At 29.9% G+C, this 16,681-nt stretch overlaps 2 protein-coding genes across 3 annotated transcripts in view; one reads left to right on the top strand and one right to left on the bottom strand.

Moving 5' to 3' along the window:
* Positions 1 to 1,598: 1,598 nt before the first annotated feature.
* On the top strand, positions 1,599 to 4,213 carry LOC146538945 (uncharacterized). The gene is made up of 5 exons (XM_085186050.1): positions 1,599 to 1,647; positions 1,919 to 1,996; positions 2,427 to 2,466; positions 3,246 to 3,326; positions 3,993 to 4,213. Exons 2-5 carry the CDS (start codon positions 1,929 to 1,931, stop codon positions 4,125 to 4,127), a joined length of 324 nt encoding a protein of 107 aa, XP_085042176.1. The 5' UTR covers positions 1,599 to 1,647; positions 1,919 to 1,928; the 3' UTR covers positions 4,128 to 4,213.
* Positions 4,214 to 13,656: 9,443 nt separating this feature from the next.
* Positions 13,657 to 16,681, bottom strand: part of LOC146538946 (synaptotagmin-15-like) — a 48,977-nt gene continuing 45,952 nt past the window's right edge. For both annotated transcript variants that reach the window (XM_085185654.1, XM_085185655.1), the window contains exon 12: positions 13,657 to 16,074. In XM_085185654.1, coding sequence (XP_085041780.1) covers positions 15,947 to 16,074 — 128 coding nt within the window. In that variant the 3' untranslated portion in view covers positions 13,657 to 15,946. The remainder of the gene's footprint in view (positions 16,075 to 16,681) is intronic.

Genomic DNA, 16,681 nt, shown 5'->3' on the forward strand with positions numbered 1-16,681 from the left:
ATATTTCTACGTTTATACTTATAATTTAATTATAATAAGTTGAAAGGTATATTATAATCTAATTTCTTAACTAAGCAGGTGCAGATGCCACCGGGTTACGTGTTTATTGTTTCAAAGACCACGCCACAGCTTCAGTAACCTATGTCAGACCCAGGTGAGCTCGTGTATACAAGCAAGAAAATACAAACGTTTGTTTAGCACAGTAATAAAACTTATATTCTACGGTAGCTTAGATATAGAATATATTTATGTTTTCTACAAAGTAAGATTAAGAGAAAACTAAACATATTAATTAAATTATTTTTAATAAAATATATAAAAAAATTGCTCATATATAGAATATCATTAAACACAGAATAAAGACAAAAAAAAAATTGAGCTTTTACAATTTCTTAAAATTATTTATATTTTAGTACAACTTATCTTCCAAACAAAAGATTGTTTATGAACAGGCTTTTATTAATATATACTTTTGAAGTAATTGTTATCAAAGTAGAGGCTTACAGGCAAGTAATACAATATCTTGTAAATCATATTTTTAATTCTTCGCTTATTCTTAAAATAAATAATGTATGTGCTGACTATGGTGGCCAGAGCAAGCTTACGTCAGCACATTTTATTTTATTTATTTATTTATTTATTTATGACAAAGTACATTAAAATTAATTATTCTTCGCGGTCTTAAGCCCGATAACACATCACTTCGTCTCTCAGTAGGATAAAGGATAAAGGAGAAATCTGAAATTTACCAGTCTTCTCCAGTAAGGACGGAGGTTCTTGACATCAGGTTCTCTGTACCCACTCTGATATATACGGAATAAGCGACAAGCGTAGCTTAGCGTGTCATGTACTTACGCATATGCGTGACATTATGAAAATATACTTTTATCGATTTATTTCTATATTCGTGCTAGTACTATAACCTCGTTATCTTATTTGGTTTTTACGTTGATTATATTATTATTAATAATGACGTTATAAAATAAATGTACAAATATTTTAGTACAATAAGGATGCCAGTTGAAGAATGTTTATATTTCATTGTTTAATTACATCAACATTTAATAATTTATATTCTAAAAGAAAGATATTAAATATTGAAAAAAAATATAACATATAACGTGGCTTGTCTGGGAAGTATATTTCGTAAATAAGGAATATACGAACGGAGTGTCTTAACAGTAGGTTCTCTCTGCCTACCCTGCTGTGTGCGGAATACATCGTGAAACTGATTTTTTGAGGAATATACGAAATTAATGTTGAAAGCCCAATTGGGCTGTCGCTAATAAAAAAATAATAGCATCAAACATTTTTTTAGGGTTTAAAGAGTAGAGTTTAAAGATTTTTAGGATATTTTGAATATCATTGGCAACTGGATGGAACTAAAAACATTTTTATGGGTAAGTCGTAATAAAGTAATGTCTAAATTTATTAATATATATATAATTATTTCATCAAAACTTAAAAGATTATTAAAAAAACCCATTTGAGAACATTTTAACAGCACTCGACCCATAGATAGTCAGGTTAGGTAAATAATGTTATTTCTATAGACGATTTATTATAAAGTCTCGTTTTTATCACAATAAACTCATTTAGATATTTTTAGTGCACGAACAGTGTAGTTTTAAAACGTCTGATCGAAAGGTAATAATTATTATAACGTAAACTAATAATGTTAACTATGATCTAGTGTTAAGACACTTCGTTCCCCCTAATTCTGGAAACATGGAGTGTAGAGTGGCGTAACTCAACGCCGCGCTTTGTCACACAACCTGTCCATTTACAGTCACATAGTAGTGTGCCTGCGACGACTATCTTTTTTAAAATGTAAATCAAATTGTAAATTACCCAAAAAAAAGGGTAATTTTTACCACTATCGATAAATATTTTATCTGTATAAAAAATATTTTTACAGATCTACAAAGATGTCGAAAGCTCTCATATTTTTCTCAATTTTTTTCTTCGCGCTTATGGTGGAATCAAGACCGTCAAGGTATTTTTTTATTATTTTTTTTAAGTACTGTAGAGATGTTAAGACTAATATACCTAGTTGCGAATTTAAATTAAAATAATAGATAATTCTCTAATTATTTTACTATGAGGTCTATACTGTCAACATTTTTCTTTTTGAAACAAACCACTCTTATTGTGATTTCTTATTCTTCTTCTTCTTTTGCTAAGTGTTTATTCATTAAGACCAAACTTTGTGAGAAGAAAATAAGAAAAATATTATTATTATTGCAGGAGATATTATGTATATTGCTAACAAATATAAGTTAATAAGTTCAATTTATTTAATATGATATTGTTTTTAATATACTTTTCAAAATCATTATTTGATTTAATAACTTTATTTATTTATTTTCACATATTTAATATTATTCATTTTCACAAAATAATAACACAGACGATCTTTCTTTCAGCAACGTAGACATCGCTTGTGTTGGTTGTGAAACTAAAGAGGTATGGCTTAATATATAATGTTTATTTATAAATTTATATACATATTAAGTACTATATGTAAGATTTGTAATAAACATAGATAATAATAAACATTGTAGCGCAGCGGCAAAGGGTGGGACTGTAACGCAACGGTCGTGGGTTCGATCCCCTCTCGAGGAAGTGAAATATTTATCTACATTGTATCTATGTATTGTATTGAATGATAGGACTTATGTGAAAATAATACTATAAAAATATCGTTTCTAATGTCTAATTCATTGGAGCTCTTAAAAAAATGTAAGAATAATACTTTTATCCCAAGCAAATAAATATTATTAACGCGAAATATTTTTATTCCATAAATTTAATATAACATTTTAAATCGAATAATATATATACATATATTAACAGCAAATATTTTAAACAAAGAAATAAAATATATGATATAATATCATAAAAATATGTCATATTGTAAAAGTATAATATATGGAAAATATGGACGTAGAGTCTTAAAGGCCCCAGCTCAGTTAAGAAAGTGCAATATTCACTTATTTTGAAGGCGGCGAAAGAACTATTACCATCTAAACTCGTTTCGTCATTAACACGAAAGGTACCTTGCGGATCAGTGGTGGAGAGCCCAGGAATGTGGCTGGTTTGTACTCTACGTCTATAGTTCAACATTAATAACAAAAAACGATTTTATATTAACATTTTTATATTATTTTAAAATATAAAACTATTACTATAATTTTTATATTTTATTGTAGCTTATTTGATAAATGAACTACCATTTGTTTCAGATTATTTCTAGAACAAAACGGACAGTTGGGAATGCTGAAGGTGTCCTCGATTCTATATCGGGTATGGTTGGCAATATTCTGGTAATTATCTAATTTAAATATAATTCGTTTATATCAATAGTTAATCTTTTTTTATATCTATATCATATTATTTAATAGAGAAATAGTTAAAACATTTCTCTAGTTGGGTCTCACAGTAGGCGGACTGTAAATGACAAGGCTGACACTTTTCCCCCTACACGAATCGAATGTTGGTGAAAACCAAATACGGAGTGTCTTTACACTACGTCTTCAGGTATCTTTGTCTACCTTGCTATATGCGAAATACAGGGTCAAGCTAAGATAATAAAATATTAATTGCTTGATCAGTAATTTTAAACTAGTACCACTGTCGTGCACCGTGCACCTATACTAACGGACTCGGAAAAATGTTTATATGAAATCATTTTACTATCTCCATTCCATATCTCAAGAAAATAATGGAGAACAGAGTGTTTCCACAATTCAGGTTTAAAAGCGACTAAGCCTCGTCTTAATTATTATAATTTTCTTTAAATTTGTATGGTTTATATGACCTTACAACATTATATTTTTATTTTATTTTATTATATATATTTTATTATATAAATTAATAATATCCCACACACAGGGTAGGCACAGGGCGGTAGTGGTAAGACACTCCGTTTCCCATTAACTTTAACCGTATACAAATGCATATATAATATTATGACAATTTTTTATCCACAGCACGAAAACTGGGTGGGCATCGAACGTACCTCACGTAATAAAAGACCAGTCAAGAATATATACATTGGAAACGGACGAAACAATAAAAACAAAGTGTACATAAATCGTCGTCGCGACGAATACGACGATTATTAATAATTTTGAATTCTTTGTATTAAGTATTAAGAAAATGTTGAAAGACTGATGAATTGTGTTTCAATTAATAGTTCTTTTCTAAGTAATAAATATTTAAAAATATTATATATATTTAATTAATATTTTAAAATTTTATTTTATATTTTTATAATATACCTACCTATATGTAATGATAAAATTATAATAAAATTATTTAATGTAAGTGTAATTTTTTGTTACTTATTGATAAAAACATGGTTTCATTGATTTTTGAATTGTTTTTTTTGTATGAACGCATATTTCAATTCAGATATTGTATGAAAAGAAAATGATGAAAATGTTAAGTCAATATACATTTTTAAAGTAGAACAGTATAGATGAAAAACTTGAGTTTAAAATAATAATCCTACATTAAACTATTCGGTTAACTATACACTAGATAACAGTTTGTATAGAAATATGGCTCAAAAATATGGCAAGAGTCAGTATAAAAAGAAATTCTGAATATTATTTTACGGAAACTTATGACATAAAATCATTTCAATAAAATCCAACCTTATAGCAGTACGTTAATCTATCTATCTATCTATTTTTTTTAAACTTTTTTAACCCTCTGTGACCGAAGTAGTTTTCCTATAGACACCGCGAAATATAAAATTCGGCTTATTATCAATGATTTTAAAATTTAAGCACCGCGATGTCAGGAGACCGTGCAAAGCGGAGTAGGTTGAGTAGGAAGGCAGACCCTGATAATAGCCGGGATTAATGCCAGGAAGAAGAAGAATTACAATAAGATTTTATAATTTTAAAGTCCGTGTCAAGCTATAATGTTACAATAATTTTACTACAATATGAAATTTAAAAACTGTACAGGAGTTATTATGCAATCATTACAGTTATTTTACAAAGAATATTGTGAATCTTATCCAGATCAATGAATTAATAATTAAGGCTGTTTCTAATATTTATATCTAGTTACTGTTTTCTCCCTTCTTACGTTTTAGAGCGTGTTTTAGTAGCCGGATTTTAGTTCTTAAACTTTCTTCTTATTTGTGGCTGAATATCGTAGCAGTCCTTAAAGCGAACCCGGGGTCAATCAGTGTCCATGTAATAACCAAGTTATGAGAGAAGCAGCACTATCAAAGTCCAACACATTAGGTTCAGAAAAAATAAATTAACTGATAAAAAAGCACACACAACCAGAGCACACAATCACAAGAAGTTTAATATCTTTTAACAACAACTACAAAGTTCTACAGTGCTTCATCTCTAATTAGGAGAATTGTTAAATTCATCAGTCTTCTCCGAAAAGGAGTAACGGAATTTCTTGACACCAGGTTCTCAGTACCCATCTTGATATTTATAATTATTTATACCTTGTTATCTCACTAGGTATTTACGTTGATCACAAGTAAAGTAAAATAAGGATGTCATTTGAATAAAATTCACAAATCTTTTTTTTTATAATGCAAATAATTAACACCACCTAAATTCGAGTAAAACATAACAAGAAAACACAACAAGAAAGGCGGTATCAGTGTAAATGGAGAATTAAGAACAATTACATAACTGATATATTTAGTAAATACGGAACCTACGAAATAAATCTAGAAAGGATTTTAATACCGGCAATTATGCTGCCGGTAATAAAATCAATTACATTGCATAAGAGGGTGAAACGTCAGCATAGATGCATATTTTACGGCAGCCAAACATGGACACAGAAGACTAACAAAAGAAGAAGAGTAAAAGACAGTTAAATGTTATGAAGATGCAGTATCTTACTAGCATATGCGGAATCAGTTAATAAGACGACGACGACGAGATGTCGCAATGAGAACAGAGAAAAAGTTGCTCAGGTGGTTTGGGTATGGCGAGAGAGGGCAGAAGGAAGACCTAGATACACGAATACACGAAATACATTGATAGCAGTAGACGAAGTGAAAGAGTCGGTAGCGTATGAAGTTCCGTGATGCCGTTATTTAGGATTTAAAAGATTTTTAAGAAGTTTTGGACATCCATCGATGTCCAAATGTCTGGATTGTAAGGTGGATTTTCAAATGCCGAAATTAAAAAAACAACTATATAAAAAAAACAAAAACAAATAGTAGTTTCGTAATAAGTCAAATGGAGTATTTAATTTTTTAAAATAAATAATTATAACATCAAAATGTAAAATTTGTTAAAAAAAATCATAACAGCCTTAAATATTTTAACAGCCCTCGATCCATAGAGATTCATGTTAGGTATATAAAGTTACTTCTAAAGATGATTTACTATAAAGTCTTGTCTTTTTCACAATAAATTTATTGAGATATTTCAAGCGCACGAACAGTGTTGTTTTAAAACGTCTGGACTTTTGTCATGATATTAATTATAGGAGATCGAAAGGTAATTATTATTATACTATAAGCTATAATGTGAACGGAGTGTCTTAACATTAGGTTCTCTCTGCCTACCCTACTGTGTGCGTCAAGCTGATAAAATAATAATAATAATGTGAACTATTTCGTTTGATATATTTTTTTATTTCATGTTGTATCCCGCAAAGTTGGGTAGGCTGACCTAGTGTTAAGATACTCTTTTCTCCCTTTTTGGCCTAATTCTGGAGACATTGCGTGTGTGTGAGTTGCGGAACTCAACACTGCGCTTTACCTCGACAACAGAGCGAAGAAATTAAAATATTAGACATTTAATTTCCTCGAGTGGGAATCGAACATACGACCTGTCGTGATTACGCTAATATATATTTTTAATTTACAACAAACTTACAAAACCTCTCGATAAAACGGTAAATTTTGTTGTTAGTAAAATTTTTACGTTTATGTTATGTTTTTACAGATCTACCAATGATGTCGAAAGCTCTTATATTTTTGTCAATTTTTTTCCTCGCTGTTCTAGTGGAATCAAGCCCGTTAAGGTATTTTTTAATCAGTTTTAAGTTACAATACACGACTAACAATTTTATTTATTTTCAAGTACTATAGAAATGTTAAGATTAACATATATGGTTGCAAATTTAAATTAAAATAATAGATGCTAAATACTCATAATTAATTTTCTGTCTATTATACTGTCAATATTTTTCTCTTCAAAGTCTCTGTCAGATTTAAAAACTTTATTATATTTATTTTCACATAATTCATTACAATTTTATTTTCATTTTACGTTTCATGAAACCTTAAAGTTTAAACAAAAATGTCAGAAAAATGCTTACAAAAATCCAATTTATATGTTTGTGGGTTCGATTCCCACTCGATGAAAATATTAATATATTCATTTTTTCGCTCAGTCTGAAATAATAATATTGTAATGAATGACACAGACGTCCTTTTTTTCAGTAACGGAGATGTCCCTTGTGCTGGCTGTGACAGCAAAGAGGTACGTCTTAAGGTTTAGCTACGAATTAATATACATATTATAATTTAGGATATACATAGAGATTTAAGGATAGAGAATCTAGTGAAAGATCACTCTGCTTTTAATTTTCATTCAAACAGAGTAGCTATTGATTGAGATTGGAGAAACCAGAAAATAAAAATATGTTTACATATAACAATATCATCGGGTGAAATTTATATTCACAATCATAGAGCGAACTATCGCGTAATAATACTTGACCAGCGTAAAAATCTATGTCTGAAAAAAAATACTTTCTTAAATTATAATTCTATAAATTAGAAAGATTATTTAAGAAAAGATAAAAAAAAATAGTAACAATTTTCAAATATTATATAATTTGATAAAAAAAAAAACTAACTACATTATGTTTCAGAATATTTTTAGACCAAAACGGCAAATTGATGTCCCCAATTCTAAATCGAATCTAAATTGCAATGGAGTAAGTATCTAATTTAAATTAAATTAAAAAATCTCACTCCATACGCAGTGTGCCTAAAGCCTCAAGTGTGTTAGTACCAAATTTTTCTTTCTTGTCCTTGCTATATGTGAAATACAGAGTTAAGCTAAGAAAATATATTTTTAATTACTTTAAAAAAAGTAAATCAGCATCACGCTACCTTAACCTAGTGTTAAGACACTCCGTACCCTACTTTCTGCCGAATTCTTTCCGTGTTGATGCGCAGAACTCAACGCCATGCTTTGCCTCGACACCAGAGCGAAGAAATTTAAATAAATATTTCACTTCATCGAGTGGGGGGATCGAACCCGCAACCACTCGGTTTTACAGTCACAATCTGTGCCCTTGCGCGACGACTTCCCTTTAATTACTTGATTATCAAGAATTTGAGTAATACCATAACGGTACTCCGATACCAAGGAACTCAGGGGAATGATTATATTAAATTATTTTCATGTATTCGCTTTGAGAAATAGTTGAGTTCCACCAATACGCTCAATGTCGCCATTCCATCTCCATGCCTCAAGAAAATAGTGGAGAACGGAGTGTTTGGACACTAGGTCCTTTCAGTTAGTCTACTTTGCAATGCAGGTTAAGCGTTACGTTAATAAAAATAAGCCTCGTCTAAATGTTTTTTTAATTTCTTTAAATTTGGATGGCTTCCATACCACATATATATGATTTGAGTATTTTTTATTCACAGTCCGGCAACCGTATGGGCACCAATCATGGTTGTGCCTCACATAAAGGAACGACCAATATATATTATATAGGAAACGGAGAAAACAATCAAAACATCGTTCAAATAAACCGCCCGCCCGCAAAGCCTGTAAAGCGACGTCGCCGAGTGCGTATAAGGCACCGTCGCGTAGTGCGACGCTTCCGTCCTAGACCACTTCTTAAATAGCTGAAAGCTAAAAAATTCTTTTTAATAAATAATTATTTTTAAAATATATCTTAAAATTTTTCTAATTGTTCTATTCTAACATTTTTTGTTCTTTTTTTTCAATTGAAGTTTTCACTGTATACCAATTTTTCAAGAATTAGAGGAAATAATAAAATTTTGCACATATTTGAGATTTTTTAAAATATTTCATGAATAATACCACTTATATTTTAAATAATTGGCATTCGATTATTATTATTTTGTTTTTTGAGGCTGAGGCCGTCGAGGTGTTTGACTGTAACGCGACGGTTGTGAGTTCGATCCCTACTCGAGAAAATAAAATATTTACTTAATAATATTATATTAATATTTATATTTTCATTTCTTCCCTCTTATGACGACGCAAAGAGCGGCGTTGAGTTCCGACACTCAACACGCAATGCCTCCAGAATTTGGCGGAAAGAAAAAGAAATAAATAACACCGTCACGTTACATTCAGACCCTTCTGCCCCAGAGCCACTACATCCTTTTATTTAAAAAAAAATAATGGTATAATAAATAATAGATATTACTATGCTACAAAAGTATTCGATATAATTAAGAGGACATTTCAGAAAATCGTTCAGTAACAGGTTTTCAATAGTATCTCGAGAGGTATTTGGATTCTTTCCGCAACATCAAATACATTACTTTTGTAAACAATTTGATATTTATTTACTTTGTGTATTTTTATAAGAAACGTATACGAAATGGTTTTTTATTTGTTAGGGATTTTCTGAATGTAATAGTTGTTTCATGTTATAAATAATATAAAGTTTATTTGATATCCGTTTAGCGAGTAAATTGTAGCGTAATAGGAGAGTATGTAACAGAAACTTTAAATAAGTGGAGAGAAAAAAAGTGAAGCTAAAAGAACTTCCACATTTAAATTGAATTATAACATCTTGGTTATATTATTTAAGGACAGATGAAATTTTGAATTCAATATTAATATGTTACACTTATTTTTAAACAAAACTTATTTGCAAAATTATCTTAATTAAAATGATTTTTAAAGAGTTGTACAGAGGTGAATGAAGTATAAATAGTGCCTAATTTCTCTTTATAAACTTTGTTATAAGCTATAAGCGCCCTGTCGCTGCAAACGTATGTTATTTATCGCATACAGCAAGATGGCAGAGAGCTCCTGGAGTTAATACACTACATATTCTCTCTTTTTTGAGACAGAACTATCCTTTTCTACCAGTTTATAAAAATTATAATAACTTAAAAAAAATCATTTCCACCGATCGAACCCACAAATGATGCATTAATTGTTAGGCAATGTTCCACTGCACTACAGTGGCGTTATGTCTTGATTCTCCTCCCTATCATATCACATAAGTGTTTGATCAGCACCTGTAGGGCTGTCACTCCACAAAATGAGTTATATAGCAATTATAAATTAATTTACGCAGTCTACTACAATGATTGAATAGCAATTAGTCACTGTCTCACGTATTGGCTTTAGATCCGCCCACAGAATTGAAATAATTAAACTTTATTGATGAAACTTTTTTATAAAAAATCATTTGATTATTTTTAGTATATTTGGTTAAATAAGCAAAGTACTCGTTCACAAATATTTATCTGTAAAATGAAAAAAAATATGCTCAATATTAGAAAATTGAATATGATTGTGGCATTTTTGAAATGTATTCTTTTATTTTGACAGTGTCTATGTTCTATCAGAAATATTCATAAAAAAATAGTTTACTAAACTTCATGTCAAATTCAGAGTGTTACTTCACACTGCTTCCCTCATATAACAGGCAATGAATTGTTCGAGGCAATATTTTAAGTGGGGGAACTTAACACCGAGCTTTGCTTTACCTAGACCAGAGTGAAGAAATGAAAATATTAAATATTTCAATTCCTCCAGTCAGAATCGAACCCACATCCTATCGCTTCTACAGTTACCTCTGCGCCACAACTGGTGTCTTACTCGTAAATTAAAACTTAAATGTTTATTTATTTTATTTTATATTTTTATTTATTTAGAACTTAAATATAACATATGTTTTTAAATCTCTAGAGACATTCTGTTCCAGGTGAAAAACAGAACTTCCAGACACCACACCGCTGCAGCTACGCCATCCTATAAATTTTAATAAGCACCTAGCAACGTTATGAAGTTAAAAATATCTTAATAAAGATAAATGGTACTATTAATTACTTTAACAAATTAATTGTCTGAAGCACCTCTTTCTCTTTTTTTATTTTAATTTTAATTAAACATGGTCCACGTCTGAGCTTAGTGGTTATTTAAGTACAGTTTATTCGTCTGACTATTAAAAATAAATGCTTGCAAGCAAAGCTAAAAAATGTAGATATACCAGATTTTTCTATTATATTTAAGTAAATTTATTTTTTCAGCTTCACGCTGTATAAGGTATGTAAGAGGGGTAGGCAGGGGGAGCCTAGTGTCAAAACGGTCCCTTCCCTAAAAATTCTGGAGGCATTGTGTCAATGTCATTATGGCATTCTGGAGGCAGGGCGAAGACATGAAAAAATTTAAATGTATCATTTTCTCGATTGGGAATCGAATCCGCATCTAATTACAGTCACACGTTTGTGGCACTGTGCCAAGACTTGACTAGAGATAAGTTTTTTCACGCTGTATAACACGCTTTTTCACGCTGGATAGGCTAACACTGTTACAGTATTTAGCATTATCTGTTGAAGGACGATTCTGTAATGCATTTTATCGCGTACCGCGAGTGGGAATCGAATCTTAGTCTCATAGTCTTTATAAATATATTCCCTTTTAATTTTATATTCAAATCGTAGTTATAGTACAAACGGTTATGAGTATATTAAACATTCTTAGAACAATGTAGATATTATATACAACCCGACACGTTAAACAATAGACCTCACAATATAGGCGATTACTTGCTTAGGCTAGTTTGTATAGGGCTTAATTGAATTTAACAATTATTAGTACCTATATAACACAATTCTCAAAATTTGATAGAATTTGACAATATTCTATTTATACCAAGTTTTCGCCAAGTTTTCGCCTCCAGAAAGTTAATAAATCCTTTATGGGTCTGAGTATACGTGCATATAATAAAATTCCGCAGTGTATTCTTAGTTTGCCACTACAAAGATTTAAAATATTTGTAAAAAAAATTCTAACAAGTAAAGCGTATTACACTGTTCAAGAATATCTAGAGGATAAGCATGTATGGAATTAACGTCTATTGAATGTAATGCAGGATAGCTGCCAGCTAATGTAATAGATTGTACCATTGATTTTGAAAAGAGCAACTGTTGAGTTTCTTGCCGGCTCTTCTCAGCAGAACTGCCTTCCGAACCGGTGGTAGCTTTTTGTTCATATGTTCATTCGACGATTCAAAAGTGCTTATAATAATTGCCTATTTGAATAAAGAATATTTTGAATTGAATTGAATTGAATACATATAAATAAAATTGAAATTAATTGTGTCTGTTTGTAATTCAAAATTATTATCTTTGCAAATGCATATGGTAATTTATACGAAATTAAAACACACACACATTTTTGTGTTTGTCTTTCTGTTTGTCCGGCTCAATCTCCGTAACAGCTAAGCCGATTTGGATGGGGCTTTCACTGGATGATAGAGAATATTGTAAAGTAAAATAGACGTTACTTTTTTTTATACAGAAATTTCCACGGGATCGATATTAACGCGGCAAAAACATTTATCGCCAGCCTAGACGGTTATGTTTTAACAATAACAAAAATAAATAAAATAAAAAGCTTTAAATTATAATTAATTATATGTATATCAGTTTTCCTTACAGGCGGGTGACCTGCTAGTCTATGATATACCTAGAACGGTAAAGGTCATGGGTTCATTACCTGTCGAAAATGATATAGAAACGTAGGTTAGAATGGCATCCGTTATCGATGGGTATTCGTCTATGTCACACTATCTAAGTATCTAAATTACAGGATTAGATGAAGATTGCGAGTTAAGACCCCACACGAAATTGATGTTTAAACAGTTATTAATATGCTTGTTCTGGTTCTACTGAAGCGTTAAGGGTTAAGTTTCTAGAACAGTAAATATATGCAGGGTTATCATAGGGAAGTAATATTCTATTTTTTTCAGCTTCAGGTTTTGTGTCACAGGAAACGGTTCCTGTCACACAGAAAGGTTACAGAGGGAACCAAGTTTTGAGATACTCCGTTCTTCCCTTTCTGTCCAATTTTTGAAACATTCCAAACTCAACTTATTCGATTAAAAAAAAACAGTTTCACGCTGTATCCCGCACACAGCAGGGTAGGCATGGGGATGTGGAAGTGGAAGTGGAAAAGTGGGGAACAGATTGCCTTAACATTAAGGCAATCTGTTCCCCACTTTCTGCCGAATTCTGGGGGCATTGAGTGTTAAGTGGCAGAACTCAACGCCGCGCTTTGCCTCGACGAATAAACATAAATAAATATTTCACTTCCTCGAGTGGGGATCGACCCCCAAAACCGTCGCGTTACAGCCACACCCTCAACTATTTAAATTGGGTGTTAACAATCAAGTGTTAATAGGAAAATTGGCTTAAATATTATTCACTTTATTATGTCGTGTTATCATAGAAATTAGCATAGTTATGTTTAAAACAAAATAAAAGCAAATAGATTTTTTTAAAATCCTAATGTTATTCAAAAAACATAAAAGAATAAAACATTTTAATGAATAAATAAAATCTTCAAGTTTAGCTTTTACTTTAAAGCAAGAAAGACTTTTTCTTTTAATTTTAGGGTGAACCTTAAATAAAACAACATTTTTATCGCCAATTTGGCGTTACACATTTTATTTCTTCGTTTGCACAATATCGAAAGAAAAACTACAACATATATTATATAGTTATTAATAATTAATTATAATATTGGGTATATTATATAGATTATAATATAATTATATTTTTAGATATATTTTTTACCTATTATGTTATATTATATTTGTAAATAGCATTAAATATTTAATTATTATTTTTTGATATTGGTGTTATATCACAATAGTAAAATACATATTAATAGGTTAACAAAATTAAACAATTAATAATTTAAACAACATGAATAATAAATATTTTAAGAAAATCTTGACAAATGGAAAGCATTAAATTATTCTTATCAACTATAATAAAAGACAATATGCATATACGTCTAATATACAAAAATACTGGAATTTCGATATAATTATAGTTTATTTGAGTAATAAATGCAATAGTTTATAATATAAATTTTCTATAATACAATTATTATTTTTTTTCAAATTGTTAAACAGTATGGCGTAATAGTAAAACATTATAGGCTATTTATGTAGTGTTCATAAAATACAGATCATGTCAGAATTGGGGATGTATGTACATATTTTAAAGAAATCATAGAAATGAAGATATTTTCATGCTTTTTCTCTAAATAACAGGAATAGTATTAAGAAACTCATTTCCTTAGTCCTATATTAATCAGACTCAGAATCGAACCCACACCACGCTGTTTACAGTCAGTCAATTAGAGATAAATCACTTTATTATTTTGTTTTCTATATATTTCGACTATTATTTTCTCATTCTACTAAATCTCAATATTTGGATATCGCTAACGGTTTTAATTATGTATACTTAAATATTTAAATATTTTTTTCAATTAACATTTTAAGCCAAAAGTATCAATTTCCCAAAGGAATTCATTTAATTTTGTATCTCATTTTATTCTGTAATATTGAAGTTAATTTAAAAATAATACTCTTGAAGGATCACTTGGAATTGCCCTAGCTATTTTGTAATAATATTTTAAGAAAACGTAGCGCAGTAGGTCAGTTTCTGATTATAAACCATTTTTTTTGCTTTACAAAAGCTTTCAAAAGTGGAAAACTGAGTAATACTAGGTTCTCCTATATTTATTTATCTATATTTTAGTTTATCAGGGAAAACGTAAATCTCCATAATAATCATAAAAATTCAAAATAAAGAAATAAATTCAGAGAACTCTTTAAAGAATAATAAAATATTTCGTTCGTAGTTTCCAATTCCTTTAACAGTCAAGCAAGCCATTTGTATGTATGAAACTTTGTGTAGTAATTTCGTAGCTGTTAGTAGAAGCTTAAGATGTTATATGAAATTAAATGAGATGCACGTACATATATGATAATAAAAGCTTTCTATTGTAATCATTTTATGCCTTAAGCTTCATTATTTTAAAAAAGACTAAATAAAAAATTCATCAATTCTTCTTCATTATTCTTCATTCAAGAATCATACGATGGGGGTATATTTATTTCTCAAATATTTAGACGAACTTTCAATTCTATTATGATTATATGAACAGGAAAATAATTTTAAATAAACGGTGGTGTTTATTTTTCTGTAATCATATTCTCACATTTGTGGGTTCGATTTAATATTTTCATCTCTGTTTTGATACCTTGGATACAAAAAGCTTCAAAGAGTCGCCGAAATATGAGGAACGGAGTGTCTTAACACAAGTTTCCCTCTGCCTACTCTGCTATAAGCATGATACAACGTAAAGCCAAAAAAATAGGAAAAAAAAGCTCATCTCTTTTCGTTTTTCAAATATTAACAATAATTTTAATATATTTATTAAATGTTCGTATATATATATATGTTTAAATCTTCAATTTATTCCAGTAAATGATCTAATCAGCATGTTAAGAGCCATTAAAATGCGTACAAGAGACTTTTATGAGGCATTCTAAAATAGATTGCTATCGATTTTCTAGTGAGAAAGGTTTTATATGGAATATAGAAACTACGTTGTAACTATACTTGTACTGACTGGGACATCTAAATAATTACAAAAAAATAATACGTTTTATTAATGATAGAAATTTGAAATTTCTTTTCGAAAAAAAATATTTTCAGCAAAAAGAGATTAAACTGTTAATTCATTCATTAATTAATGAAATTATGTTAGGACCTTTTAACAAAACCCATAAACAACGTAACATACCATAGACTAAAGGAAAAAAAATCAAAATAATTTTTTTCATTTTAAAATATGTACCATACATCCATAATATATTATGTGCGTTATTATCCGTATTCGTGCGTTTAATTTGTGAGTGGATGCCATTGCTGGACCTGTTCCATGGGGCTGGATATAGCTGAGTTCCAATGCTGTAGAGCACGGCCTCGGGTGAACATGTACGATCCTAGCACGAACTTACCTAGTAGACGATCTGAAATGGAAAATATTTTTAATTAATAGTTCTTTTTTAATAATTATATATCTATGCTATATCTTATAAATTACATATAAGAGGCCAGTCGTGGTACAGGGCACACGCGACTGATTGTGGGTTCGATTCCCACTCGAAGTAATATAATAAATAAATATTTATTTAAATGTTTATTTTCATTTCTTCGATCTGGTTAGGTTAGGTTAGCATTGGGTTCCCTTTGCCTATCCTGCTGTGTGCGGGATTCAGCGTGAAGCTATTTTTTTTACGTTAGAAGATACCAACTTAAAAATAAATATTTTTCAATATTATATTAAGCGCTATATATATATAAATAAGCGAGGTATTCGAGCGTAGAGGTAAGTACGTTAGGTCGGCACAATAAGTGGTTCCCCAGGGGTACTTAATAACTGATATTAGATTATTTTCTCAAGTATGCTCTTATAACTAATTGACATTCAAATTTAGGCCTAAAAATATTGTAAATACATACAAAATAGTACTTGATTGTAGTAATATATTAGTCATTTGTATTTATTCGTCGTCATTTAAGCCTAATTACCATGAAAATAAAGGTGTCGGGGCAAAGCGTGGCGTTGACTTCCTC

This window comes from Heliconius melpomene, chromosome 5, assembly GCF_056956725.1.
Source record: "Heliconius melpomene rosina isolate 202511_hmr_F chromosome 5, ASM5695672v1, whole genome shotgun sequence".
Lineage (NCBI taxonomy): Eukaryota > Metazoa > Arthropoda > Insecta > Lepidoptera > Nymphalidae > Heliconius > Heliconius melpomene.

What these genes read in the sequence shown, in the direction of transcription:
- LOC146538945 (XM_085186050.1), top strand. Translation starts at nt 1,929, where the DNA reads ATGTCGAAAGCTCTCATATTTTTCTCAATTTTTTTCTTCGCGCTTATG. An exon ending in GTGGAATCAAGACCGTCAAG is followed by an intron (nt 1,997 to 2,426) that starts GTATTTTTTTAT and finishes TCTTTCTTTCAG; the next exon opens with CAACGTAGACATCGCTTGTG. An exon ending in TTGGTTGTGAAACTAAAGAG is followed by an intron (nt 2,467 to 3,245) that starts GTATGGCTTAAT and finishes CATTTGTTTCAG; the next exon opens with ATTATTTCTAGAACAAAACG.